At 59.0% G+C, this 25,206-nt stretch overlaps 1 protein-coding gene across 17 annotated transcripts; it reads left to right on the forward strand.

Moving 5' to 3' along the window:
* Positions 1 to 2,888: 2,888 nt before the first annotated feature.
* SLC47A2 (solute carrier family 47 member 2) lies at positions 2,889 to 24,946 on the forward strand. Of its 17 annotated transcripts, none has more exons than XM_084986406.1 (22): positions 2,889 to 3,355; positions 3,447 to 3,619; positions 4,127 to 4,323; positions 6,919 to 7,497; positions 8,248 to 8,438; positions 8,737 to 9,574; positions 10,904 to 11,005; positions 11,210 to 11,278; positions 11,873 to 12,021; positions 12,691 to 12,733; positions 12,980 to 13,024; positions 13,135 to 13,232; positions 13,535 to 13,632; positions 14,429 to 14,542; positions 15,200 to 15,267; positions 16,090 to 16,198; positions 16,675 to 16,750; positions 17,079 to 17,148; positions 22,152 to 22,284; positions 22,364 to 22,458; positions 23,529 to 23,613; positions 24,406 to 24,946. In XM_084986406.1, the coding sequence occupies exons 6-22, from the start codon at positions 9,437 to 9,439 to the stop codon at positions 24,624 to 24,626; spliced, it is 1,713 nt and encodes a 570-aa protein (XP_084842532.1). In that variant the 5' UTR covers positions 2,889 to 3,355; positions 3,447 to 3,619; positions 4,127 to 4,323; positions 6,919 to 7,497; positions 8,248 to 8,438; positions 8,737 to 9,436; the 3' UTR covers positions 24,627 to 24,946. The 17 variants fall into 17 exon arrangements, 16 of the variants coding, with proteins under 16 accessions (XP_084842532.1, XP_084842523.1, XP_084842529.1 ...); XM_084986397.1 differs by adding an exon at positions 5,207 to 5,397 and having other exon boundaries at positions 2,889 to 3,129; positions 6,919 to 7,908; positions 8,248 to 9,574; XM_084986403.1 differs by lacking the exon at positions 6,919 to 7,497 and adding an exon at positions 5,207 to 5,397 and having other exon boundaries at positions 2,889 to 3,129.
* The last annotated feature ends 260 nt before the right edge of the window (positions 24,947 to 25,206 follow it).

Below are 25,206 nucleotides of genomic sequence, written 5' to 3' on the forward strand. Positions count from 1 at the left end.
TGAACACGTGTTCTCCGCTCTCTGGCTTGACTCGAGCTTCACACGCTTTGCTCCCTCACATGACAACGACGCCCTGCAGGTGCCAAGCTCCCCCAGGGACTGCCCTGCCAACCTGGGAGCGCTGCCCAGGCCTGGTCCCAGGGCGCCTCCGCCCTTTCAGCCAAGGCCGGACATGAGCTCACGAGTCCTCATGTGACCTTCTGGGAAATAAATGTTCACGCTGCTCGTTGTGCTGGAGAGACAATAGCCCTCAGTTCCCCAAGCCTGTCTGCCTGGCAGGAGTTTACAGGGCCGGGAACTGGTGGAAACTGGACTAACACGTCTTCTCGGAAAGGCAGAGAGTGGGAGCAGAGAAGACCTGGCCCGGTCAGTGGGTGTCCTGGCAGGAGGAACATTTCAACACGGAGCTCTTTTTCAGAGGACAGGCCAGCACTTGCTAGATGGGCAGATACCCATTGCTTCTCCTCGGCCCCGCGCCCCCAGCAGACATTGCCAGCTGATCCCAGACTCCACTGCTGCACTGGCTGAGGTTCCCAACAGCCGTGCCAGGCAACATCCATGGAGCGGAGCTGCCAGGCTGGAGGAGAGTGCTTTGCCATCCCAAGTGGAGCAGAAAGCACACGTACTTTGGAGACAATACAGACCCAGCCTCATATTCTGCCCGCCCCCCACCCCTTTATTTGGGCAAGTACCGTATTTCCCTGAGCTTTAGTTCCCTCATTTGTACAACAAAGATAAGCAAAGCCACCTGAAAAGACTGGTACAAGGTCAAATGCCATCATGTGTCTAATATTGCTGGTCCAATTAGCATGTAATCAGGAAACACCTGCAACACACACCATTTCACAAACACACACTCCTCTCAACACACATTTTGCAGGAAATCTATGGACTCAGCTTTCTCTAGATTCTTCTCCTTCCAAAAGATTTGTGGTGCAACATTTGTTATGTAGATTATTTAAACTGCTTAAGAAACCCAAGGACTTGTGCAGCGTTCACTCACTTAAAGGTAAAATCTGGGCTATTTTTAAGTTAGTCTCATCTAGTCTGTAACTTTAGAACATTGGGAGTCAAAAATCAGACTCTAAGGGAGTTCCCGTCGTGGCGCAGTGGAAATGAACCAATCAGGAACCATGAGGTTGCAGGTTCGATCCCTGGCCTTGCTCAGGGGTTAAGGATCTGGCATTGCTGTGAGCTGTGGTGTAGGTCACAGATGCGGCTCGGATCCTGTGTGGCTGTGGCTGTGGTGTAGGTCAGCAGCTCTAGCTCTGATTAGAACCCTAGCCTGGGAACCTCCATGTGCCGTGGGTACAGCCCTAAAAGGACAAAAGACACACACACACACACACACACACACACACACACACACACAAATCAGACTCTAAGGAAGAAAGGCAGAGAAAAGACTCTAACAGCTAATAAATGCCTGCAAGGGTCCAGGCACTTCTGCAAATGTTAACTCATTTACTTCTTGTGTCAATACTTTCCGTGAGGCTTGAAAAAACATTTAAAAAATTTTTTTAATTGCGGTAAAATGCACATAACCTAAAATTAACCATCTTAAATGTTTTAAAGTGTACGTGGTCCAGGGGCGTTAAGCATATTCACCCCAGAACCCTTTTCATCTTGCAAAACTGAAACTCTAAACTCATTAAATATCCCCCCTCCCCCCCGTGAATGTGGTGACTCCAGAGCCTCATATGGTACTTCATACTGTGTTGGTTTTTCGGCTCAGTTCACCCAAGATGTTGTCTTTAGTGTTGATACTGTGGATGCGGCATCTGTCAGGATTTCCTTCCTTTTTTTAAATTTTTTTTTTTTGCCGCACCCCCATGTGGAAGTTCCTGGGCCAGGGATCGAACCCTCGAGCCACGTGCAGCCTGCCCTACTGTGGCAGCAACGCTGGATCCTTAACCTGCTGAGCCACAGGGGAGCCTCCCAGGATTCCCTTCCTTAGGAAGGGTGCACAGCGGTGCACTGTTTGGATAGGCATGTGGTTTATCCATTCATCATCAGTGGCCGCTTGGAATGCCTCCCCTTTCCCTGTGGCTTCTTGAGATTGGCGGTCCTTAGGCTTTGATTTCCTCACCTTGAGTCATTTCCAGGCGTGGGTTTGGGTTTGCTTACGTAAGCCTTCTTGTTTAGCTAACATAACACTCCTTTGCGCAAACGGCGGGTTCAAAAAACCACCTCAATAAGGGGCTGTAGGTATGACGGAGTGGGGGAGGGGGTGTCCTCTTTCCTCCCAGGCTGGCTCTGATCAGATGGGTGGGGAAGCTCTTGCCAGGTGGCCCGGGAGGTCTGCTTCCCTAGCAAGACTCACGTGGAGGACAGTAAGGCTCAGTGGGGTCGCTGCGGAGACACGACGCTGGGGGTGGGGAGAGAGCCGCAGGTGCAGAACACCTGGCGGGCTCTTTGTAGTCAGGGGTCGCGGAGTGGCAAGAAACCGACCTCCCCTCGGGTCATCTCATGAGGACAGAAGGACGAGGCATCATCTTGTAGGGAAGAGTGACAGCCAGGCCACAGAGTGACCAGACATGGAAAAGATATTGGGGAAAAAAAAAAAAGAGTGCCTGACTGACTGAATGAATGAATGCTGTTGTGGCCCCTCACGGGGACCGCTCTTCTTTTTCTCCCCCACTGCGCTGCCTTCGCGGGCCCAAGCCTCCAGCCCCTGATTTTGCGCGGGACTCACTCGCCTTGGCGCAGAGCAGAGGTCCAGATCCGCCTTTCCTCTGACCCACCCCCTGTTCCAGGCCCACCCCCGAAGTCCCGGGAGAGAATCTGATTGGCCCGGCCTGGCCGAGGGGGCCAATAAGCTGCAGCGGCGGAGGCGTGTGGTCACGTGGCCCCGGGGCCCTCCCCGCCGGGCGCCATGGGCGGGGCCTGCGGGCGCTGGAGCCGGGGGTGGGGCTGTGGCGGCGGCGGCGCTGCTGAGGGCGCTGGTGCCCGCGCGCCGCGTGCTGGCCCTGCCCGAAGCCGGCTCCGGAGGCTCGGCTTCGCGGCGGGGTTCCCCGGCCTTGGCTGCGCGCGACGCTGGTGTGAATTAAGGCTTGTTTGCAGAACAAGGAGATTTTTCCCACCTGGGCCGCCTACAGCTGGCGCTTGGCTTCCTGTTGCCGCTTTCAGGTGGGTCCCGCACCAGCCCTCAAGGCGGTGCGCTGGCTCGGCCTGCCTTGACCTTAGGAGCCCCTTGTTTGGGGCCAGCGGCTTACCGCCTGCCGACTACAGAGCCTCGGGATTCTCACTGGAGAGGGCACCCAAGTCCCCAGTCCCCTCCCTGGATGGCACCTGCTGGGGCTGCACGGACCTCATCTGGCAAGGCTGAGGGGTCCCCGAGGACTCCCCGCAGCACGTGAGCAGCAGCCTCCTGACCATGCGTCCCCCCAGGATAAGCCTTCCTGGGAGCTGGGCTCTCCCAGCCCACATGCCTTCCAAACCCACAGGTGTCGGAGGACCGGGGGCCAAGGTCGGAGCGGGCGAGTAGCAGGTAACTGAGCCCAGAGGGCCCGGCAGTTTCTGGAAGAGACATGCATCTCTGGACAGCTGGGGTCTCTGGGAAGAACCACCCGGAGGCCAGGCTCAGGAGGCCCCTGCTGCACCGGAGCCCTGGGAGAAGGTGAGTTGGGACCTGCCTCAGTTTACTGAAGTAACCATTAAGCTTGGTGCCGCTGAACCCCTTCATCCTTCCTTCGAGTGGGGTGTGCCAGGGCAGTGCTGTGCTGGGAGCATGTGTAAAGGTGACCCGGCCAGGGCTTCTCAGCCTTAGCTGCCCTCAGGACAATTACCTGGTGACTCTGAAAGAATGCCTGGAAGAGGAATTCCTTGGCGCTGAAAATCAAGAGAGTGATTCTCCTCGGTGGGGGCTCGTAAAGTCCCGTCTCTTGAGCTGGCAGCTGTCACTCAGGTGCATTTTAATTTATGAAAACTCATAGAGCTGTATCCTTAATACACGTGTGCTCCTCTGTGTGAGAGGTATACTTTGAATGTTAAAGGAAACAAAATTGCTGCCTCAGTTAATTAAGTCAGAACATCTGAGGTGGGACCTGGGTAGTGGTATTTTTTTTAAAGCATTAAACTTTTTTCTTTCTTTCTTTTTTTTTTTTTTTTTTTTTTTTATTTGAAGGGCCACACCCATGCCATATGGAAGTTCCCAGGCTCAGGGTCGAATCGGAGCTGTAGCTACCGGCCTACACCACAACCACAGTAACTTGGGGTCCCAGCCGCGTCTGCGATCTACACCACAGCTCATGGCGGTGCCGGATGCTTAACCCACTGAATGAAGCCAGGGATCGAACCCACTTCCTCATGGATCCTAGTCAGGTTCGTTACCACTGAGTCACTAAGGGAACTACCAAATTTAATTTAATTTTATTTTATTTATTTATTTATTTATTTTTTTTTTGGCCTCACCCTCGGCATGTGAAAGTTCCCAGGGATTTAGCACAGGATCCTTTAACTCACTGCACTGGGCCACAATGATCACGAGCCACTGCAGCCAGATTCTCAAACCACTGCGCCACAACAGGAACTCCGAGGGGTATTTTTTGGAAAAAGCTTCCCAGGTGATTCTACAATGCAGTCAAGGGTTAGAACGGCTGATTTCACCCTAAATTCAGTAACCCCAGCCCCTGGCGATGAGCTTACGTTAAGCAGGGGTGTGTGCGATACTAGAGGAAGTTGGAACTTCTGGGAAAGGTAGCTTTGCTCCTAAAAGGGGTCGGAGGCAGAGACTGGAGTACGGGTGTTGTCACCGGGGAAGAATAAGGTGCTCGGGGCTGCTGCAGCCGTCTTGTAGTCAGGAAGAAAAAGCCAGGGGAGCAGCGACGAGCTGACTCATCTGTAAACACTCCCTGCGTCTGATTTCCTGCTCCGGTACAATACACAAAGCCTACATTTTCCAGTGTGTTCCACCACCTGGATCTTGAGTCTGTCCCCCACCCCACTGCATTTTTTGGGGGGAGGGGTACCTCCTATGGTGCACGACACACCACAGCCCCCTTCCACCTCCTGCTGAGCGCCCTCTCCGGGAGGGTGTCCCGGAAGTGCTGGGCTGGGGACACAGTGCGCCTCAGAGCAGCACCAACTGGGGCAGGATGGCTCCCTGGACCTCTGGGTGTCACAAGCTTCGGGTTCTCTAGGCACTGGGGGGCTTCTTCCTCCTTTTCTAGACTGTTTTATTTTTATTTTATTTTTTGCTTTTTAGGGCTCCACCTGTGGCACATGGAGGTTCCCAGGCTAGGGGCTGAATCAGAGCTGAAGCTGCCGGCCTCCACCACAGCAGCAGGGGATCCCAGCTGCATCTACAACCTACACCACAGCTCACGGCAATGCCGGATCCTTAACCCATTGAGCGAGGCCAGGGATTGAACCCAGAACCTCATGGATGCTTGTCAGGTTCGTTACCACTGAGCCACAACAGGAACTCCCGTAGATGGTTTTATTTTTATTTTTATTTTATTTTTATTTTTTTGGTCTTTTTGCCATTTCTTGGGCCGCTCCTGCGGCATATGGAGGTTCCCAGGCTAGGGGTCGAATCGGAGCTGTAGCCACCGGCCTACGCCAGAGCCACAGCAACGCAGGATTTGAGCTGCGTCTGCAGTCTACACCACAGCTCACGGCAACGCCAGATCCTTAACCCACTGAGCAAGGGCAGGGACTGAACCCGCAACCTCATGGTTCCTAGTCGGATTCGTTAATCACTGCGCCACGACGGGAACTCCCGTAGACGGTTTTAAAATGTAGGTTTTATTATCGTTCAGGTGCAACAAGGCCCATAGAGCAGGAGATGATGGCCTTTGAAAAGATAGTTCGTTGCAGTTCCCAAGCGGCGGGGGCAGCACCTGCCCCTGGGGACCACCGGGGGTGGCACCAGGGTCCGTGGCACGGAGCAGAAGGCGCCTAAGAGCCTTTAACGTGCTTTCGGGGGACTGTGAGCGGCTGGGAGGGGCAGTCAGGCTTGAGATTGGTTCGTCTGAATAACTTCCGCTGGCTCCGAGGCCTAGGACTGTCCGCCTGTGTCGGGTAGCTGCCTGGGGTGATGAAGGCAGGCGGGTGGCAGCCTAGTCCATGGAGGACACGGTGCAGGTTCTGTCAGCGGGGCAGAGCTGTCTGTATTTCTAGGAATTAGTTGGCCCTGGAGGGGCAGTCTGTGCAGGGTCAGCGAGGCCCCTGAGATGTCACTGAATGAAAAGATGGGGTCCACGTAGGGATTGCTGGATGTGCCCAGACCTGCCGTGAGGGGGCACCTCTCCCTTTTCCCTCGCTAGGCGCTGACTGAAAGTTCCAGACTTTGTTGAGCAGTCCTACCGGTTGTTGCGGGCGAGGAATGGGTTGGAGGGACGCCGGCCTGGGGGCAGGGAGGCCAGAGACGCGAGGCCCCGGGGGAGGAGGCCGCGTTGGGAAGGAGGGTCGGGGTGACGGGCAGGAGCCCGTCCCCTGCGTCCCCAGGAGTGGAGAACGCCTGGTCAGGGCTGCTCTGCCCGGAGGTAGGAACCGACCGACCGGAGAGTATCCGTGACAATTTGGCGGCCGTCAGCCCGTGCCAGTTCCCAGCAAGATGCATGTGGCATGTTGGGGACATTCATGTGGAAACTGGGGTGCAGGGAATGCGAAGGGCTTTGGGGTGGGCATCTCAAGGTCAGCCAGAGGCGGCCCCGGGGCCGCGGCGTGCCAACTGGGAGCTCACGGAGGGGTCCACGTGGGCGGGGCCCTTGCTGTGGCCGGGCCGCCAGGGGCCAGTGGCGAGGATGCCACATGCGCCCCGGGGGCCGTTCTGTTTCCAAGGCTGGAGTCTCTGTTCCCTAAGCTCATGGCCTCCCCTTTGCGTCTGTTGAGGTCCAGCAACCCCCAGGCCAGCTCTCCTGCTTCTCAGGTTGTGCTTTTTTTTTTCTCTCTTTTTTTTTTGTGGCTGCCCAGGGGCACATGGATGGTCGGAGCCAGGGACTGAATCTGAGCCCCAGCTGCAAGCAACGCGGGATCCGGGATCCCTTAACCTTCTGCCCCGGGCTGGGGATCAAACATGCGCCTCCACAGCAACCCGGACCTGCGCCGCTGCTGTCGGATTCTTAACCCACCGCACCCCAGCGAGAACTCCTCTTAAGCTGTGCTTTCTTGCACTTTGCAACCTTGGCCCCCGACTTGGAGCGCAAGGCTGAGGGAGATTTTATCCCACAGCTGAAGCATTTCTTCTGTCGCCCGTCTTGTGACTTAAGCTTCCTCCTTGGCTTTTCGTGCCTTGATGGTTCCTTTCTTTTTAGCACTGAATAGTATTCCTTTGCATTCCTGTAAACGGCTCCCTGGCGGGGCATGCCCCCCTCAGGCTTTGGGAGCCCTTGCACTTGGCGGCTCCCCCGCGAGGGCCTCCAGAACTGCTCTGACCCTCCCCGCAGTGTGGTCTGGCTGGAGGAGGGAAGGCGAAGGATGGAGGGAGAGGTGGGGGCCGGGGGGCCGCAGGCCTCTCGCAGCTCTCGGTGCCGTGTCCTCTGCCCTGGAGATGTACGTGGCGCTGAGGGGCCAGGCCAGAGTCCCTCACTCCCCAGGGAGAGCTGGGGGTTGGGCAGTCACGGGGCCGGGAGGAGGGGACAGAGAGAGGGATGTTGGCCCCCTGGCCAGGGTGCAGGGCTCAGGGCAGCCAAAGGGCAAGTGCAGAGGCATCAGCCCTGGTGAAGGGTAACCAAGTGAGGAAACGCTTATAGGGGCCTCCAGCTGTGCCTGGCAGTTAGCTGAGGGCAGAGCCCAGAGCCAGGCCCGTCCCCAGGGGGACGCAACCTCCTGGTGTTGCAGGACTTGCGGATGAGACAGGCCCTCTTGGGGTGGCTCTGTGCTGGCATTTGGTCTGTGGCAACAGGGGCGCCCAAGCTCCTCTCGCCCTCCCCCTGAGGTTGCCAGGTCACCCACTTTGCCCAGGTCAGTGGCTTCGGGCCGGGTTCCACACGGGCTTCCTTCCTATACGTGCCAGTGCCTCATAGCACAGTGAGGCTGCCAGGCACCAGAACAGCTCCAGGGGAGGCTCTCCCTCCCTGGTTAGAAGTCTCCCCAGTCCCAGGGTGGGGGGGGCTTGCAGCGAGTCCCCACCCCCCATCCCCAGGGCCTGGGGCTTTGGGCCCTTCTTCCCTGTGACGGTCCTGGCAGCCCTGAGAACCTCACCTCTCTGCTCTGGCTCTGGGCCTGGGCGTGGGGAGGGGGATGCGAGGTGAGCAAATCCCAGGGGCAGCAGGAGGTGGCAACTCTTTCCTCTCCCAACAGGCACAGGTGACCTGTGTAGCTTCCCTGGCTTCCTCTTGCGCTCCTGAAACGTTCCTTGTCATGCCAGCCCCACGCCATGGGATGCCAAGCTGCCCAGAGAGGTCTGGGGAAGGAAGACAGGGCCCCAGCCGAGCAGCCTTGTGGACCGTCCTGCCTGGGCGAGCCTCAGGGCAACAGACACAGAGACGAAGGTGCAGCGAAAACCCCAGCCAGCTGATCCCAGCCCACGTGGTATAAATGGTGGCTGACTTAGGACCTGAACGGGGGTCCTTTTTATGCAGTGGTCTAAGTGAGCAGGATGTACAGGAGGTCCCATTCTTATGTTCAGCATCTCATCCTTTGGGGGGACCAACCTGCCCCTCCAGGAGGTCCCCAGCGCCCCCCCTCTGTTCTCCTCATGGGTTGGCTCTGACCCAGCCTCCTTTCCGGGAGTCTGCCTCTGGAGCTGAACGGGCTTGCCCTTAAAAACCCTGGTTTTCTCATTCTCAGCTGCGTTCTAGATCACCTGCCAGTACTGATCCCCGCCCTCCACATTGTCTCGAGTTAGCTTTGTCCTGCTTCCATCGAGGAACCACGACGGACATACATTTGGCAGAAGGGGGAAATGGCAGGCCGCGGGGGACGGGGGCTCGGGGACAAGTTCTCACCCGAGAAGGGAGAGGTTCCCAAAGTCCTGGCATCCGTCTCCACTGGCGGGGTCGGGGGGTGGTCTCTGAGCCCCGTGGACGAGGGACCAGGGGCTGCAGGCCACTCTTGGCAGCTGTGGACAGTAGAGAGGGGCGCACGGCCCTGCAGTCCTTACCCGGCCACAGTGCGCTGCCCTGCTCTGAGACTCCGCGCCCGCGGCCGTGGGCAGAAACACTGGGAAACCAGACTGAGAGGCTGAGCCTGCAGGGCTGCTGAACTGAACTGGCGCTGGCTGGATTTGCTGTCGCCACAGCTCAAGGAAGGCATTCATTGGAAAAGCCTGGAAGCCGTGGCCTGAAGGTCAGTGTGTGGGCACCAGGAGGCCTGGGAAGCCCCCGCTGGAGGGGATGTTGGTGGGACCAGACTCCGAGGACCTTCAGCCAAGAAGTTGCCCTCCAGGCAATGAGCTGACCTTGACCGGCTCAGCACCCTTGGGGAGCACCACGTAGATCCAGACCTGCTTGGGGCCCTGGGTTGAAGCGGCCGCTGGCAGCTCCACTGAATGCCCTCCCCTGGGGGGCAGAGAGGGCTTTGCCCCTGCCCCCTCCCACCGCACCCCGCTGGCTGCAACCCGGCTGGGTCCCGGAGCCGCCCTGTCTTCATCTGTGAAATGGGAGTTGTGGCCCCATCTCACCGGGAGGTAAGACCCCTGAGGCCCAGACCCGCCCCATGCGTGTTCCTCCTGGGCCTTGGCTGCTGACTCCCGCGGGGTGACTGGGAGGCTGGGGGACTCCGGGTGCCCAGGGCTGTCCCGTCAGGGCAGCCGGGCTGCGGTACCTGGGGGGCAGGGCCGTGCACAGGTGGCCACCTCGGCCCCTCCTCCTCCTCCCCGTACTCATTAGCCAGGCTGCAAGGCCACCCGGGCCAGCGGAGCGAGGCTGGCGGGGAGCGCTCAGGCGCGCAGTGTGGCAGGCGGGCTTGGAATGGACGGTCTCCAGGACACAGTCCCCCCGGGCCGAGGGAGCCGCTGCCCTGCCCTCCGCAGGCTGGTCCCCGTGGGCTTCGGGGCGGAGGCGCGGATACTGTTTGTTCTTTCGGGACCCCTGGTAAGGAGGAGGGGTGGGGGGCCAGCTGCTGTCCAGGCACAGCCTGCGGGCACTCACCGCCCTGCTGGAGGGGACCAGTGCGGCCCTGACGCGGGAGCTTGGGGGTCCCCCCTGGGGTCTTTGCCTGCTTTGTTTCCAAAGGGAGAACGGCCTTGGATGCTTTTAGGTAAAGACAGGTGCATGGGTGCTCCCTGTAAGAGTTTCAGGCCAAATGGAAAGTTAGAAGGAACTTCTTTTTTTTTTAATTACTCAACGAATTTATCATATCTGTAGCTGTACAATGATCATGACAATCCAATAGAAGGAATTTCTTTCTTTTTTTTTTTTTTTTTTTGTCTTTTTGCCATTTCTTGGGCCGCTCCCACAGCATATGGAGGTTCCCAGGCTAGGGGTCTCATTGGAGCTGTAGCCGCCGGCCTACGCCAGAGCCACAACAGCTCGGGATCTGAGCCACGTCTGCGACCTACACCACAGCTCACGGCAACGCCGGATCCTCAACCCACTGAGCAAGGCCAGGGATCGAACCCGCAACCTCATGGTTCCTAGTCGGATTCGTTAACCACTGAACCACAACGGGCACTCCAGAAGGAACTTATTTCTAATTCCAGCACCTAGACAGAGCCGTTCCTGAGGCTCTGGTGCACGCGATCCCGGGCTGACAGCTTGTGGCCTGAGGAGCTGTCACAGGCACACCTGCCTCTCCCACAGGGAGACGGGAGCTCAGAGCATAAGCCGGTGGATGGCCTCAGCCACACACTCGCTGCCGTTCCCCCCGCCCACGGGTGACTCGCGTGGGGGCCTCGAGGGGCTATTGAGGGCCTTTGGCTCCGCCGCGCAGGACCTGGCGAGCCTCTCCTGGGGGGCTGGGCTCTGAGGGCTCCGCGGGGCTGAGCGGGGCCCTTGACCCTGGCCGCGTCCTCCAGTTCCTCTTCCAGATGCTGAACTTCCTGATCTATGTCGTCAGCTCCGTCTTCTGCGGACACCTGGGCAAGGTGGAGCTGGCAGCAGTGACCCTCTCGGTGGCCGTGAGTACAGCCAGGCCCGCAGGGACCTTCTGCCCCAGGGAGGGGTGCCGGCTGCCGTCCCAGCTGGACCGCAGGGCCTCTGTCGGGGCACACAGTGCGGGCCGGGCCCGGCCAGGAGGGTCTCCAGCCCCGAGCAGTCCCCTTGGTGGGGCCCCCTCCTCAGGCTCCACCTGACAGCCTGTCCTCCCCCGTGTGCGCCTCCAGTTTGTCAATGTCTGTGGTGTGTCCATTGGATTCGGCCTGTCCTCGGCCTGTGACACCTTGATGTCCCAGGTAGGTGGGCTTCGGGGACCCGGGCAGGGGTGAGGCCCCTCCTCAGCTGCTGCAGGAAGTGTGGGGGTGGGGCCTCCCCAAAGGCCCCTCAGTGCCCCCTGGACCTGGGAGCCCGTCACACAGGCCGGGGGGCGGGGGGGCAGAGGGGTGGGCAGCTGTCTGGTCCCACCCCCGAGGGCCACGTGCTTTCGGGGACCAGAGACTCCCCTTGAACAGACTCTGGGCAGCTGGGCAAGAGAGCGGTGGAGGGAAAGGCCGTTCCCTGCCCTCCGTGTCCCGTGCTGAGGGCGCACGGGGGGCCTCCTGCCCGTGGGGGCCCACAGCCCGGTGGGCTGAGCTCTGGGGACTCGGGGCTCGCAGTGGGCCTGGCTGCCGCTCGCCCCCACGGAAACTTGGCGGGCGCTCCGGAGCCCCTTTGCCTCCGCTGCGGCGGGGGCCGTGTCCTCCCGACCAGGTGCCACTGGGGACTGGGCAGCATGGTGGGGACAGAGATGGGAGTTCCGCCAAGAGTCGCTGCTGTAGCTCCGGCCCCTCTCCCGGGCTCGGGGCAGAGGGCAGGTGCGGGGGCCTGGGGCTGACCCGGCTGTTCTGCAGAGCTTCGGCAGCCCCAACAAGAAGCACGTGGGGGTCATCCTGCAGCGGGGCGCCCTGGTCCTGCTGCTCTGCTGCCTCCCCTGCTGGGCGCTCTTCCTCAACACCGAGCACATCCTGCTGCTCTTCAGGCAGGACCCGGCCGTGTCCAGGTACCTGCGGGGACCCTGGGGAGGGAGCCCCCGGGGAGCCCCCCCACCTCGGGCCGGTAGTCTCCGGGTCCCAAGCACAGCCCCTCTGGGGGTCTCGGGGGGCTGGTTTGGGGTCTCCCACCCAGCCTGCTGCTCCAGCTGTGACCAGCAGGGGGCAGACAAGCAGCCCGTTTAAATGGAGGAGGCAGAAGGGAGTTGCCTGAGTTGGCAGCTGTGTCCCAGCGTGTGTTTGGAGCCTAGAGAAAGGAAGTATGTACTCCTGCCCATTCCCGGACCAGAGAAAGAGGACCGAGCCCGATTTCTGATGAATCACACAGTCTGCTTAATTTTCGATTCCCTGGCAGGGGAACCCCTTGCTTGTTTTCTGTCACGCGCACCTCATTGGGTTATGTCTTAATAAGCCATAACCTTTTTCCACCTTACAAACTGTGCCTCTCCCCAGGGTTCAGTTCCCTGGCCCTGGGGCCCCAGGGTTGGGTCCTTGGGCCCCACCTCCGGGTGCCTTCTAGCTGCTAGCACGTTGGCGGCGGCACCCTGGTGGCTGAGGCTCCGTTGTCTTGGCTGAAGCCTGTCCTCAAACCCGAGATGCCCAGGGGGGTTCCTGGGGCAGCCGCCCAGGCCCACGTGTCGGGGCGCAGGCTGCTCAGCTCAGGGCTCTGGTTCCTGCAGGCTGGCCCAGGACTACGTGCAGATTTTCATCCCTGCACTCCCGGTGAGGGCCCCTCTGAAGCTGCTCTCTCCCGGCCACACTCCCCACCTGCCGGTCCCCCCCCCTCCCCCCCTCCCTAGCGCGCTTCCCTGGGGTTGAACGGGAGACTCGGGGCCTCCCTCCCACCGTGGGAGGGGGCAGGGTATACTTTAGTGAAGCCTCTGCCCCAAACTCGGCTCAGAAATACCTGTTCGTGTCATCTGGTGGCGTTTGGGAATTTACTTGTATCTGTGTGTTTATTTGATACAGGCGAATTTTCTTTACTGCCTGCTGGCAAAATACTTACAAAACCAGGTACGCGTGGCTGCCCCTCCCTCCCCCACCGCCCTGTTCCTCAAATAGCAGCCTGCTGGGCCTGCATGTCCAGCCCACACCTCACCCCCACCCCAATGCACCTATTTCAGGGTGTCGTCTGGCCCCAAGTTCTCAGTGGCATCGTGGGCAACTGCGTGAACGGCCTGGCCAACTACATCCTGGTGTCCACGCTGGGCCAGGGGGTCAGGTGAGCTGCAGGGGCCTGGTCTCGAGCCCTGCCCGCCAAGCAGCACCCCTGACCAGGAGGGCCAGGCACCGTCCTGGCCTCTCCTACCGCAAGGACCCTGGGGGCTGCCTGTGCTGCCCAGAGGTGGGGGCCGTGGAGGACTGGAGGTGGGGAGAGGACACTGGTGGCTCCTGGGTGAGGCGGATCCCAGGAGGCGGTGAGGCCCAGCCTGGCCTGTGGCCCCCCTCCCCGCCCCCCCTCCCCCAGGGGCCAGAGTCCACCCTCCGCCCAGCCGGCTCTCCCTCCTCTGCCTCTTCTTCCAGGGGCTCGGCCTACGCCAACACCATCTCCCAGTTGATGCAGACAGTTTTCCTCCTGCTCTACATTGTGCTGAGGAAGCTGCACGTGGACACGTGGGGAGGTGCGGGGCTGCCCTGCGGGGGAGCGGGCACGGGGAGGGGGAGCATTGGCTTGGAGGAGGGGGCGGCCATGGAGGGGCCCCGTCTGGGGCGGGCTCCGCTGCCCTCAGGGCCCGCCCTCTGCTCCACCCCTCGCACCCCCACCCCCAGAGGCCTGGGGTTTCCCGTCCAGGGTGCCACGGGGCCGAGCCCTGCGGGGACGGGCCCGGGAGCCGTCAGGATGGAGGTGGGAGTCTGAACACGGGTAAAAGCCCAGGTGGCAGCGGCGGGACGTCCCCGGCTCAGTGACGCCTGGCCTGGTTCTCCCCATTGACACGGAGGAAGTTGCTACGGAGTTGGAGTAATTTGCCCCCAAAGCCAGAGGTGGGACCCGAGGGGCCAGGACTCGCCCCAGCGCCCGGGCCTCGATTCCAAGCTTTCAGCCCCGGAAAGCCCACTCTGCGGACCGAGCGCTCCTCTCACGGGGCTGCAGGAGCAGCTCTCTGCCGGGCGCCGGGGGCTGCGGTGGGCTGCGGGAGCCCCGCGCTGCACAGCCCCTTCTGCCTTGGCGCCCCCCGGACAGCCTCCCGGAGGCGGGCAGAGCTAAGGACTGACGTTTTCAGATGAGGAAATGGGGCTCAGAAAGGGCACGGCGGGTGTCCAAGACCCTGTGGCATCACAGGCTGCTGTCCCACGCCCGCTGGTGCCCTGTCCCCGCATCCCCTCCCCCGACGCTGGAGCAGCTGGCCCGGCCCTGCAGGCTGGCAAGTGCTGGGTCCTGGCAGGACTGCGGCTCAGCCGGTGGGCTTCTGCTCCTAGGCTGGTCCTGCCAGTGCCTGCAGGACTGGGGCCCCTTCTTCTCGCTGGCCGTCCCCAGCATGCTCATGACCTGCATCGAGTGGTGGGCCTACGAGATCGGGAGCTTCCTCATGGGTACGTGGAACCGTGTGGGTGGCCCCCCAGCTCAGAGGCCTCCATTCCCAGATGGGCAGTTCACCAGCCAGGCCCGCCTCCTTACCAGGCTGTGAGGCCCAGAAGCAGGCCTGGCATGGAGCAGGTGCCCAGGCAGGGTGGTCAGTCAGTGGGGACCTGAGATTTTAGGAGCTGCTGCGTGAACAGGCCTGGCAGGTGTGGGGCGTTCCCTGGCACACCGTCTGCTCAGCAGTGGACTCGGAACAGAGTCCAGACAGCCAGGGCTGCAGAGGCCCCGAGAGACCTGCCTGTCCATCCCGAGCCCACTTACAGATGGGAAAATCGAGCCCCAAGAGCAAGAGTGTCCGGAATCACACCCCAGCGGGCCTGAGACCTGAACTCCTGACCCTCCCTCACCACACCTCCTACTCAGAAGAGAGACCCTACCTTGACCCCCTGACCCTGACCCTGACCCTGACCCTGGCCCTGACCCATCAGGGAACAGCCTGTAGGAAATTCTGTAACATCCCAGCAGGGCTCTGGAAGGCTGAAGGTCGAGCAGGGATCCTTTTTGCTGGGTTCCTGCTCGGAAACCATCTGCCCCTAGAGCACGGGGCATCCTGCCAGCCCAGGGCCGGCAGGGGCCTGGCTGGACACTGACCGGGCGCCTCCCCGCAGGGCTGCTCAGCGTGCTGGACCTCTCTGCCCAGGCCATCATCTACGAGGTGGCCACTGTCACCTACATGGTGAGGCTGCTTGAGAGTGCCCTGTCCTGCCCCCTGGTGGCCTGGGCTGTCAGAGGAGGAAGGGGTGGGTCTTCCCTCCCCCAAGGGCAACTCTGTCTCCTGAGGGACCCACCCGGCCCAGGCCCCACCAGACCTCGCCCGTGGCCCACAGCCCCACCGCCAAGGGTAATAGGGAACCTCGCGGTGCTGGCATTTTTAAAAAATTAATTGGCACCCCTTAAAAGTGGGAGATTGCGTAACACCATCTGGAGTTTTGCATTTTCTTGAAAGATGGGACATTCCATTTAGCAGTGAGCCCGCGTTCCTGTACGGCCCCGCCTCCGGGCCTGGGGGACAGCGCCCTTCTGGGGGCCCTTCCTTGCCTCCGCCTCGGTCCCTGCAGCTCCCTCCCCTCCCTGGAGACCTGGGTTGTCCCAGGTCCCTTGTGCCCACCCTGCCAGCCTCCTGGGGCACGCAGTCTGTGACCCCAGCTGCAAGCAAAGGGAGTCACAAAAACCTGCAGGTGCAAAGCTAATTTGTAAGGCGATTCTTGCTGTTACAAATGGTTTCCACCAAGTCTTATTCTTAAGAGCAATTTTTCTGCCACACACAATCACACTCACCTCTCTAAAAGGGGTTTGCTTGTGAGTTGTGGGCAGCGTGTTGGGGCTGCTCAGGATGTCTGGGGCAGCGGCGGGTGGGCTTGGCTGGCGCCCTGGGGGTGTCTCAGGCCTCGGCTGGTCACCAGCAGCAGCAGTGCCCCAGCTCCTCAGGCCACCTGCCCCCTCGGCCTGGGGGCGGGAGGGGGCCCCCCTGACCACACCTTCTTCTCTCTGAGCCCAGATTCCCATGGGACTCAGCATCGCGGTCTGTGTCCGCGTGGGGACGGCTCTGGGAGCTGCAGACACGGTGCAGGCCAAGCGATCCGCCGTCTCAGGCATGCTCTGCACGGGTGAGTGGGGTCAAGGCCTCGGCCAGCGGGGGGCCTGTGAGCCAAGAGTTGGCCCTCCAAATCTGTCACCCTGCCACAGGCCCGCTGTCCCCTCCCCACCTTCCCCTGCTGCTGCCTCTTCCTGCAGCTCCGAGGGGCCTGGGACCTGCCCATCCCAGCTCTGGGGAGGGACCCACCTGGGTCCACCCCGCCTCTGCTTTCTGTGGCTGGCCCCTCCCGGAGAACGTTGCTTCTCAGGCTTCAGCCCTGGGGAGGGGGCGCTGTTTCAAAACTCCCAAGTTGCCGGCTTGGGAGGTGGGAGAATCTGCGTGCCTCACCAGCCCCCAGGCGAAGCTGGTCCGGGAACCCCACCGTGAGACCCCGGGACCACACCCGAGGGTCTTGGTCCAAAGGAACGCAGGCCTGGGCTGGCGCGGCCCCCGCAGCCAGGCTCCTCCACGGGCGGGGGTGGCCCTGCTGGGCTTGGTCTCTTGCAGTTGGTGCTGCGATGGTCGTGGGCGCCCTGCTGAGCATCCTGAGGAATAAACTGGGCCACATCTTCACCCATGACGAGTAGGTAATCAGTTCTCTCTCCTGGCTGGTTCTCGGAGCCCTGTCGCCCGCCTGGCTCCCCAGCTCTGCTCTCTGCTGGTCCCCAGGCCACAGGCTCCCCCACTCGCCCGTCCACAGACGAGGCGCTAAGCGACACCCTGGTTGGGGGGCGGGTTAAGACGTGTCCCCCAACCTAGGGAAGCTCAGAGACGGAGGGTCCGTTAAGTTGGTGTGGGACAGCCACCTGTACGCTGAAAACTAGGGGGAGGGGCGGGAGAGAAGGGACACGAGTGCGACCCTGTGTCGCGTCTGCCTGCTGCACATGAGGCCTTTTGCGTCTCTTCTGCAGGGAAGTGGTCGCCCTGGTCAACAAGGCCCTGCCGCTTTATATCATCTTCCACCTGTTTGAGGCCACCTGCGTGAGTCCCGCTGTCACACACACCCGCTCCCCGCCAGGACCCCTCCCTGAGGCAGTGCAGGGACACACGGAAGGGGCCACCACGGGGAGTAAGGCTTACAGGGTCTATTGTTACTCAAACAACAAGCCCCATTTCTCTTCTGCAACTTCACCTCGCCAGCGATGCAGGCAGGTCAGCGAAACCCTGACCCCCCGGCCCCGTGGAAGCTCACAGATCTTCTTCCTGGTTCCCCAGGAGCTGGGCCATCCCTGCCCTGCCCAGTCAGGAGCACTGGGGCGAAGGGACATGTCTGAGGCTGAGTCAGTTCGGAGTGGGAGGGTCCTGAATTTGCGCTCCTTTGATCACGGGACAGGTCCCATGTAGTGCAGGCTTGATTTATGGCTGCTTTTAAAAGCATGGCATAGCAAAGGAGACACACAAAGCCCGTCTGAGAAGGAGATTGGAGATCCCGTGACTTCTGCTTTGTACGCAGGTCACGTGAGTTTCCCAGGAGCGCGGCTCTGTGTGTGAGGGGGGTTGTCACGAGCAGATGGAACAAAACAGCCTTAAGGGAAATTGTGTTCGTGGAGGATTTGCCCTCGTTCTCTGTCCGGGACAGAGGGTGAATGTTCCGGGATTGGCTTTTGAATCCAGCCAGGCGCAGGCTTGGACCGTTTCTGACCGCAGCAGCACTGCTTGCTCTTGGCTGCGTTTCCCCATGAAATCCTGCAGCTCTTGCTGCAGGGCATTGAAAGGGATGACCTTATGGATCCTGTTACTGCTGGTGTCGTGGGACAGGTTCAAGGACCTGTCACTACTTTTCCTCTAGCTCTGAGATGAGGTCACAGCTGAGAAATTCCTCCCACAGTGTAAGGTCAGAGGGAGCTCTGCTTTACCAGATGCTTCTAGGGCAGCACCCCTCTTTTCCCTTGGCCCACCAGGGAGCCCAGAAGCAAGCTTACAGCCAGCAGTTGTGAGGGGCCTGGTGGCTGGTGTCCCCACTAGCTTTCCTCCCTGCTGTGTTGTTGTTAGTTTATGTTTTCCGTGGACCTAGTTTTTATTTCCTGTTTTCACACCTTTCCTGGGTTGTAATTTACATGCCATGACATTCATGCAAGTTAAGTACATAATTCAGTCCTTGAAGATACAGTTGAGGTGCACAATCAGCGCTGCAATCCAGTTTGGGGCTGTTTCCATCAACCCCACAGATGTCCTGGCGTCTGTTTTGCAGTCACTCCCGGCCCCACAGCCAGGCCCAGGCAGTCCACGGACCTGCTTCCCGTCCGTATGAACCTGGCATTTCTGAACACCTTGTAGAAATGGAATCATACAGTTTGTAGCCTTTTGTGTCCGAGCTTTTATATCTCTCCGCATGTTTCGGAGGTTCATCCTCGTTGGAGAGGACTTCGTTCCTGTTTGTGGCTGCGTGACAGCCCCTTGTGTGGCTCTGACACCTCTCAGACCACCAGGTGCTGGGCATCTGTGTTGTTTTTTGTGTTGGCTGTGGCGACTAAGGCTGCTGGGCACGGGCGCGTACGAGTCATTGTGTGGACGTGGGTTTTCACTCCTCTTGGTGGAGTCCTAGGAGTTGAATTGTTTGGGTGAAGGACGAGTTTATGCTTAACTTGCTGAGGAGCCATGAAACTGTTTGCCGCAGTGGCTGTACTGTTTCGCCTTCCCATCAGTGACACGCAGGGTTTCCAGTTCCTGCCCTTCCTGGTCAATTGTTGATATTGTTTGTCTTAAAGGTTTTTAAAAACAGATGGTTGTTTTTTGTTTGTTTTTTTTGTTTTTGTCTTTTTGCCTTTTCTAGAGCCACTTCCCACTGCATATGGAGGTTCCCAGGCTAGGGGTGCAGTCAGAGCTGTGGCCACCGGCCTTTGCCACAGCCACAGCAACGCGGGATCCGAGCCTGCACCACAGCTCGTGGCAATGCTGGATCCTTAACCCACTGAGTGAGGCCAGGGATCGAACCCGCAACCTCATGGTTCCTAGTTGGATTTGTTAAACACTGCGCCACCACAGGAACTCCAAAAACAGGTTTATTTTTAAGAGCAGTTTTAGGCTTACAGAAAAATTGAGAAAATGGAGTGTTCCCATAAATTCCTCCTCCCATTTCCCTGTTTATTTATTTATTTGCCTATTTGGGGGTCTGTATCTGCAGCATAGGGAAGTTCCCAGGCTAGGGGTCCAGTCGGAGCTGTAGCTGCCAGACTACACCACAGCCACAGCCACAGGGGGTCTGAGGCATGACTGTGATCCAGACCACAGCTCACAGCGACGCTGGATCCTTGACCCACTAAGCGCGGCCAGGGATCCAACCCGCATCCTCATGGATACTAGTTGGATTCATTTCCACTGTGCCACAGTGGAAACTCCTCCTTGCGTCTTGATCTGGCTTGAGTATCAAGGAAGGTGTCAGTGGCCTCATAGAGTGATTCGCAAGTGTACACTTCTCCTGTACATTTTGAGTTTGTGAAGCATTGGCCTTACTTCTTTAAACACATGATCGAATTTACCTGTGAAGCCGTCTAGGCCCGGGCTTTTGTCAGAAGATTTTAAATTAATTCAGTTTATGTACTTGTAGAGATCTATTCACTTTCTGTGACTTGTTGCGTTAGTTTTAATAATTTGTGTCTTCCTAGGCATTTATTCACTTGAACTAAATTGTTTAAATCTCGGACGTGAACTTGCTGATGTTATTCCCTTATAATCCTTTTTTTTCATGTTCAGTAGTAATGTCCCTTCTTTTATCCCAGATTGTGGTAATCTGTAACTTTACTTTCCTGTTTTCTTGGTCTTGTTTTTTTTTTTTTTTTTTTTTCCTTTTTCCTCTTGGCCTTATTTTAATGAGGTCAAATCTTTAGTACTTGTTTTTCAGTTTTGTGGATCAAAGAACTAGAATTTTTGGTTTCATTGATTTTGTTTTTTCCTGTTTAGTCCAGTGTTTCCCACTCTAATCATTGTTTTTCCTATTCTTCTGCTTAGGTATAGTTTGCTCTGATTTACTGGTTTCTTAGGGTAGAATATTAGGTTACTGGTTTGAGACCTTTCTTTTCTAATGTAAAGCTATGCATTTCCCTCTAAGTATTGCTTTAGCTGCATCTGGTAAATTTTGATACATTGTTTTCTTATTCGAAATGCTTAAAAATTTTTCTTGTGATTTAGTCTCTGACATGTGGGTTTAGAAATGTGTTGCCTCGTTCCCAGATATTTGGGGGTATTCCCAGATTTCTTTGGTGGCACCTCTGGTTTAATTCTGTTACGGTCAGAGAACATACTCTGTATGAATTCAGTCTAAGTGTACTGAGACCTGTCTGGTGATCTAGCCTAGGTCCATGCAGAGCCCGTCCTTTCCCCAAGGACTGCTGTTTTGTTTAGCGATGTGCCTGGACTCTTCTTTTTCTGTGCATCCTGCCTCCTCCACAAACTGTAGCCGCTGTCTCTGCTCAGTTTGGTATTTTCTTTCTTGTGTTTAGTTTTGCTTTTTTTTCTTGTAGGGCCACACCTGCAGCATATGGAGGTTCCCAGGCTAGGAGTCCAATCAGAGCTTAGCTGCTGGCCTATGCCACAGCCACAGCAACACAGGGTCCAAGCTGCATCTGTGACCTATACAACAGCTCTTGGCAACACCAGATCCTTAATTCACTGAGCAAGGTCAGGGATTAACCTGCCTCCTCATGGATGCCAGTCGGGTTCATTAACCATGGAGCCATGACAGGAACTACCCTTGTTTTTAGCTTTCAGCTTAGCTTCCTAGGGATCACCCCTGTGTCTACATATCTCAGACTGAACAGCCCATCACTGTTTGGAGGTGGTGTTCAGGCACCTCTGACAGCTGGTAGGGCCTCCAGTCTCTGCGGAAGGGTCCGAGTGGGGGCGGGGGCTGTTTTCAAGTCCGCCCCAGCTTTTACATTCTTCTGGGTCCTCCTGCATCTTCTGTCCACGTGCCAGGCTCCACGTGCCACTGCCCTGTGCACTCTGAGATGTTTGGCAGCCTCCCGAAGCTTAGCTCATGAGCCCACAGACCTTGGCACCCTGGCCCCTGGCCCTGTAGATGTTACGTGGCAAGAGGGGTCTCTGCAGACATGACTGAGCCAAGGGTCCTGAGGCAGGGAGGCTGTCCTGGGTTGTCCAGGTGGCCCAGTGTTGTCACGAAGGCCCTAGGAAGTGAGAGAGGGAGCAGAGTCAGGAGATGTGATGACAGGAGCAGAGGTCAGAGTGAGGCCTTTGCTGCTGAGGGCCCATGGGCCAGGAATGTAGGTGCCTCTGCTATCTGGAAAGGAAAGAATTAGGTGCCCCCAGGGGCCTCCACAAGGAACCGCCCTGCCTCTATCATGGACCGTTTCAGCCCTTTAATCTCAGGAGCTGAAATGTGACATACATGTCTTTTTTTTCTTTTTCTTTTTAGGGCCATACCCGAGGCATATGGCGGTTTCCAGGCTAGGGGTCAATTCAGAGCTGCAGCTGCCGGCCTACAGCCACAGCCACGCCAGCTCCAAGCTGCGTATGGGACCTGCACCACAGCTTATGGCAATGCCGGATCCTTAACCCACTGAGTGAGGCCAGGCATCAAACCTGCGTCCTCATGGATACTAGGCAGATTCGTTACCACTGCGCCACAACAGGAACTCCCACGTGTCTCGGTTTAAACCACCTATATTATTGTTATTATTGTATTATCATAATATAAAAAATAATAGCATCCTTATTAGAAGCTGCTGGTAACCTGCTGCCACAGCAACAGGCATCCAGCCCCCCACACTGTGTCTCGGACCAGCGTGGTGGGGAGAGGCACCCCCTTGCCCAGTCCTGGCAAGGCAGCCACAGTGGGGAGCCTGGGGCTGTGGCCTGGGGAGACGGTGCCGGCAACGCAGCTGCTTCTGGGTAACCCGGGCAGGTGCCCATCCTGGGCCCGTGCCGTGGGCCTGGGCGGCGGCGGGGGTGGGCAGAGACGCAGGTGTAGTCCCGCAGGTCCTCCCGGCGTCAGCCTCGGCGCCCCCGACCCTCCCCTGCCTCCGCAGTGTGTCTACGGCGGGGTCCTCCGAGGAACCGGCAGGCAGGCTTTCGGGGCCATTGTCAACGCCATCATGTACTACGCCGTCGGCCTCCCGCTGGGCATCGTGCTGACCTTTGTGGTCAGGATGGGCATTCTGGGTACGTGGTGTGGGGGGAGCCCGGGGGAGGCCTGGGAGGCCGTTGTCGGAGGCGCCCATCGGTCACCTGTGTCCCGCAGGCCTCTGGCTGGGCATGCTGGCCTGCGCCCTGCTGGCCGCTGTCGCCTTTGTCACCTACACGGCGCGGATGGACTGGAAGCAGGCTGCAGAGGAGGTGAGTGGCGGGTCCCTGGGGTGGGCGTCAGAGGGCCCCCCGTGCCGCAGCATCGGCTCCGTCGCCGCCTCCAGACCCCAGGTGGTGCAGTGTCAGCGGGGGCCCCTCAAGCTGCAAAGCGAAACCCCGCCAGACACTGCCCCCTGCAGCCCTGCTGCCAAAGGCCAAGCTGAGCAAAGGGCTCCGGCCCGCTGCCCCCGGGGGAGCCCTGAGGGTGGCCGGGACTCGGGGAGAGGTAATGGCAGCAGCCTGTCCACATGCTCTTGGAAAAGCTCAAACAGGGCAGGCTGGCACTGGCCTTTCTGACACACTTAGGCCACAGCAGAGGCTGAAGGCCAGGTGTGGAGGGTGGCCTTGGACTGTGGATCAAGTTCTCCTGGCGTCTGAGACGGCAGATTAACAGAGATTGCAAACACCACCGCTGGAAAGCCTCCCAGTTGTGAACACAGGCTGACCTCACTTTATTGCAATTCAGACACTGCAGTTTCTCCAAGTTCAAGGTGATCCTGCACTGAGCAGGTCCGTGGGCGCTGTGTTCCCAGCGGCAGTTGCTCCCTTTGTGACTCTGTGTCACATGTGGCTAATCCTCAGCACATTTCAAACTTTCTTCTTCTTATTCTGTCCTTAAATTGAGGTGTGATCTGTTACTATTGCAAAAAGGTGGTGACTCAGTGAAGGCTCTGAAGACGGTAGTTAATTTTTAGCAACAAAGTACTTTTTCTTTTGGTTGTACCCATGGCATGTGGATGTAAGTTACAGGCCAGGGACTGAGTCCTTACCCCGCTGAGCTACCAGGGAACTCCAGAGTGAAGTGTTTTTTAATTAAGGATTTTTTTTTAGGTATAACGCTATTGCACGCTTAACCGACTGCAGTATAGTGCAAATGCAACTTTTACATGCGCCAGGAAACCAGAAAACCCTGTGCACATTGTGATGTGTGCTCTATTGCGGGGACCTGGGGCCTCCGAGGCATGGCCAGGTGTGGCTGGGTCCTGCTCAGCCCGCAGGGCGTTCAAGGTGAGGCAGGAGCACGGAGGCCGGCAGGCTGACCCAGGCGCCTCTCTCTCCAGGCTCAGAAAAACGTGGGGCTGCCGCCGAGGAGCACCGAGAGCACGGCCCCCAGGCCCGGGCCCGAGAAAGTGGTCACGTCTTCAGGTAACAGACCCTGGGTGTTGCTTTTCCCCCTCAGTGTGATGGAACATGCGTCCTAAGTGCCAGGAGGGCCAGTGGACGTCTGCCGTCTAAGCAGGTCCCGGGAAGCAGGTCCCCTCTGTCCTGGCCTGGGGGGCAGTGGGCCTCGGTCCCATCTCAGGTGGGGAAGCGCTTAGGTCCCCTCCTCGTCCTGCAGCTGGAGAGGAGGGACGAGGTCAGGGCCTGGGCCGCCAGGGCCTAGAGCGTGCGGTCACCGGTGGCCGCATCCCAGCCTGCAGCTGGCTGTCCAGGCAGGTCAGCCTGGCTCCACTAACTAGCCTGGGGTGGGGGCACCTTCTGTCTGTCTCTCTGCACCTCATCAGACAGGCACTTCTTAAATATGTCGTCTGCGCGATCAGGTGACAGCCTGGCTCAGGTCCCAGGTGCTCTGCCGCCCCGAGGGATGCTGAGCGCCAGGTGGGCATGGCCACAGCCCAGAGCCCTGGTCACCTAGGCGCCTCACCTTGGCCTGGGCTGGGCGTCGATGGGTGCAGCAGGGAGCCTGGGCCATGACCAGGACGTCGTGAGGCAGCACGAAACGTGCCGTCCGAAGTCGCCGGTGAAAGTTCCCGACCATGTGTCAGATGTCACCACCCAGGCTCAGGCCCACATGGCGTCTGATCCCAGCTTGGCCTGGGCGTCAGATCTGCAGTTTAAGATGCTCTCCCACGTGACTCCGCCCTCTGACCCTGCCGTGCAGCCCAGGCCGGGCCTCCCCCGCCCTGCGGCTGAGCCTGCCCCCATTTGCCTCTGCAGTGGCCACAGGCAGCCCTCCTGGCGTGACCCTGACGACATACTCCAGGCCCGAGTGCCACCTGGCCCTCTCGGGGACTCCAGAGGCAGCGCAGGCTCTGCCGGCTCCTTCCAGCAGACTGTCAGCCACGCAGCTGGCCCTGCGCCGCGGGGCTGCCCTGGGGGTGGCGGTAGCCACGCTGCTGGCCGGGCTGCTCATCAGGGTCCTGATAGCCAGGCCCTAGCCCGACAGCTGGACACAGGAAGGAGGCGAGGGCAGGCGCCCACCCATCAGAGCACCGATGGGACCCGGGAGCGGGGGGCGCCTGGGGCCACCCCCAAAACCAGGCCTCCCTGCAGGGACGCCTCTGGGACAGGGACTCGGCTTCGCGGCAGATCGCCTGGTCCTCTGACTCGGACTGCTCTTCAGACGACACCAGCCAGTTGAGCGATGGCCCTCGGGTGTCGCTACTGTTACTCAGTAATGTAAATGGTTTCAGACGGGAGATTTCGAATCAAAATTGCAAACGTGGCTGTAACATTAAAAAGTACGTGTTTCTAGGCAGTTGGCTGCAACCCCCATCCGCGTCCTGCGCACGCGCGCCCTGCAGGTGGGGGCGGGGCGGTCGCCTAAGCCCCGCCCCGCTTCCGCCAGCCCTTCCTTGGCATCCGCGTTGTCACTTGTCGCAGACCTTGAGAAACCGCCTCTTTCGGCAGCGCTGGGATACAAACAAGGCCCGTGAAACCCGGGCGGTTTGGCCACGTGGCTTCAGGATGGACTGTGGCGCTGCCCCATGTTCTAGGATGCTTCTGAGCCTGGGGACA

Source organism: Sus scrofa, chromosome 12, assembly GCF_054392235.1.
Source record: "Sus scrofa isolate SSC_HxYL_T2T_F1_AM1 chromosome 12, Sscrofa_HxYL_maternal_Yorkshire_Landrace_v2.0, whole genome shotgun sequence".
NCBI classification, from domain to species: Eukaryota; Metazoa; Chordata; class Mammalia; order Artiodactyla; family Suidae; genus Sus; species Sus scrofa.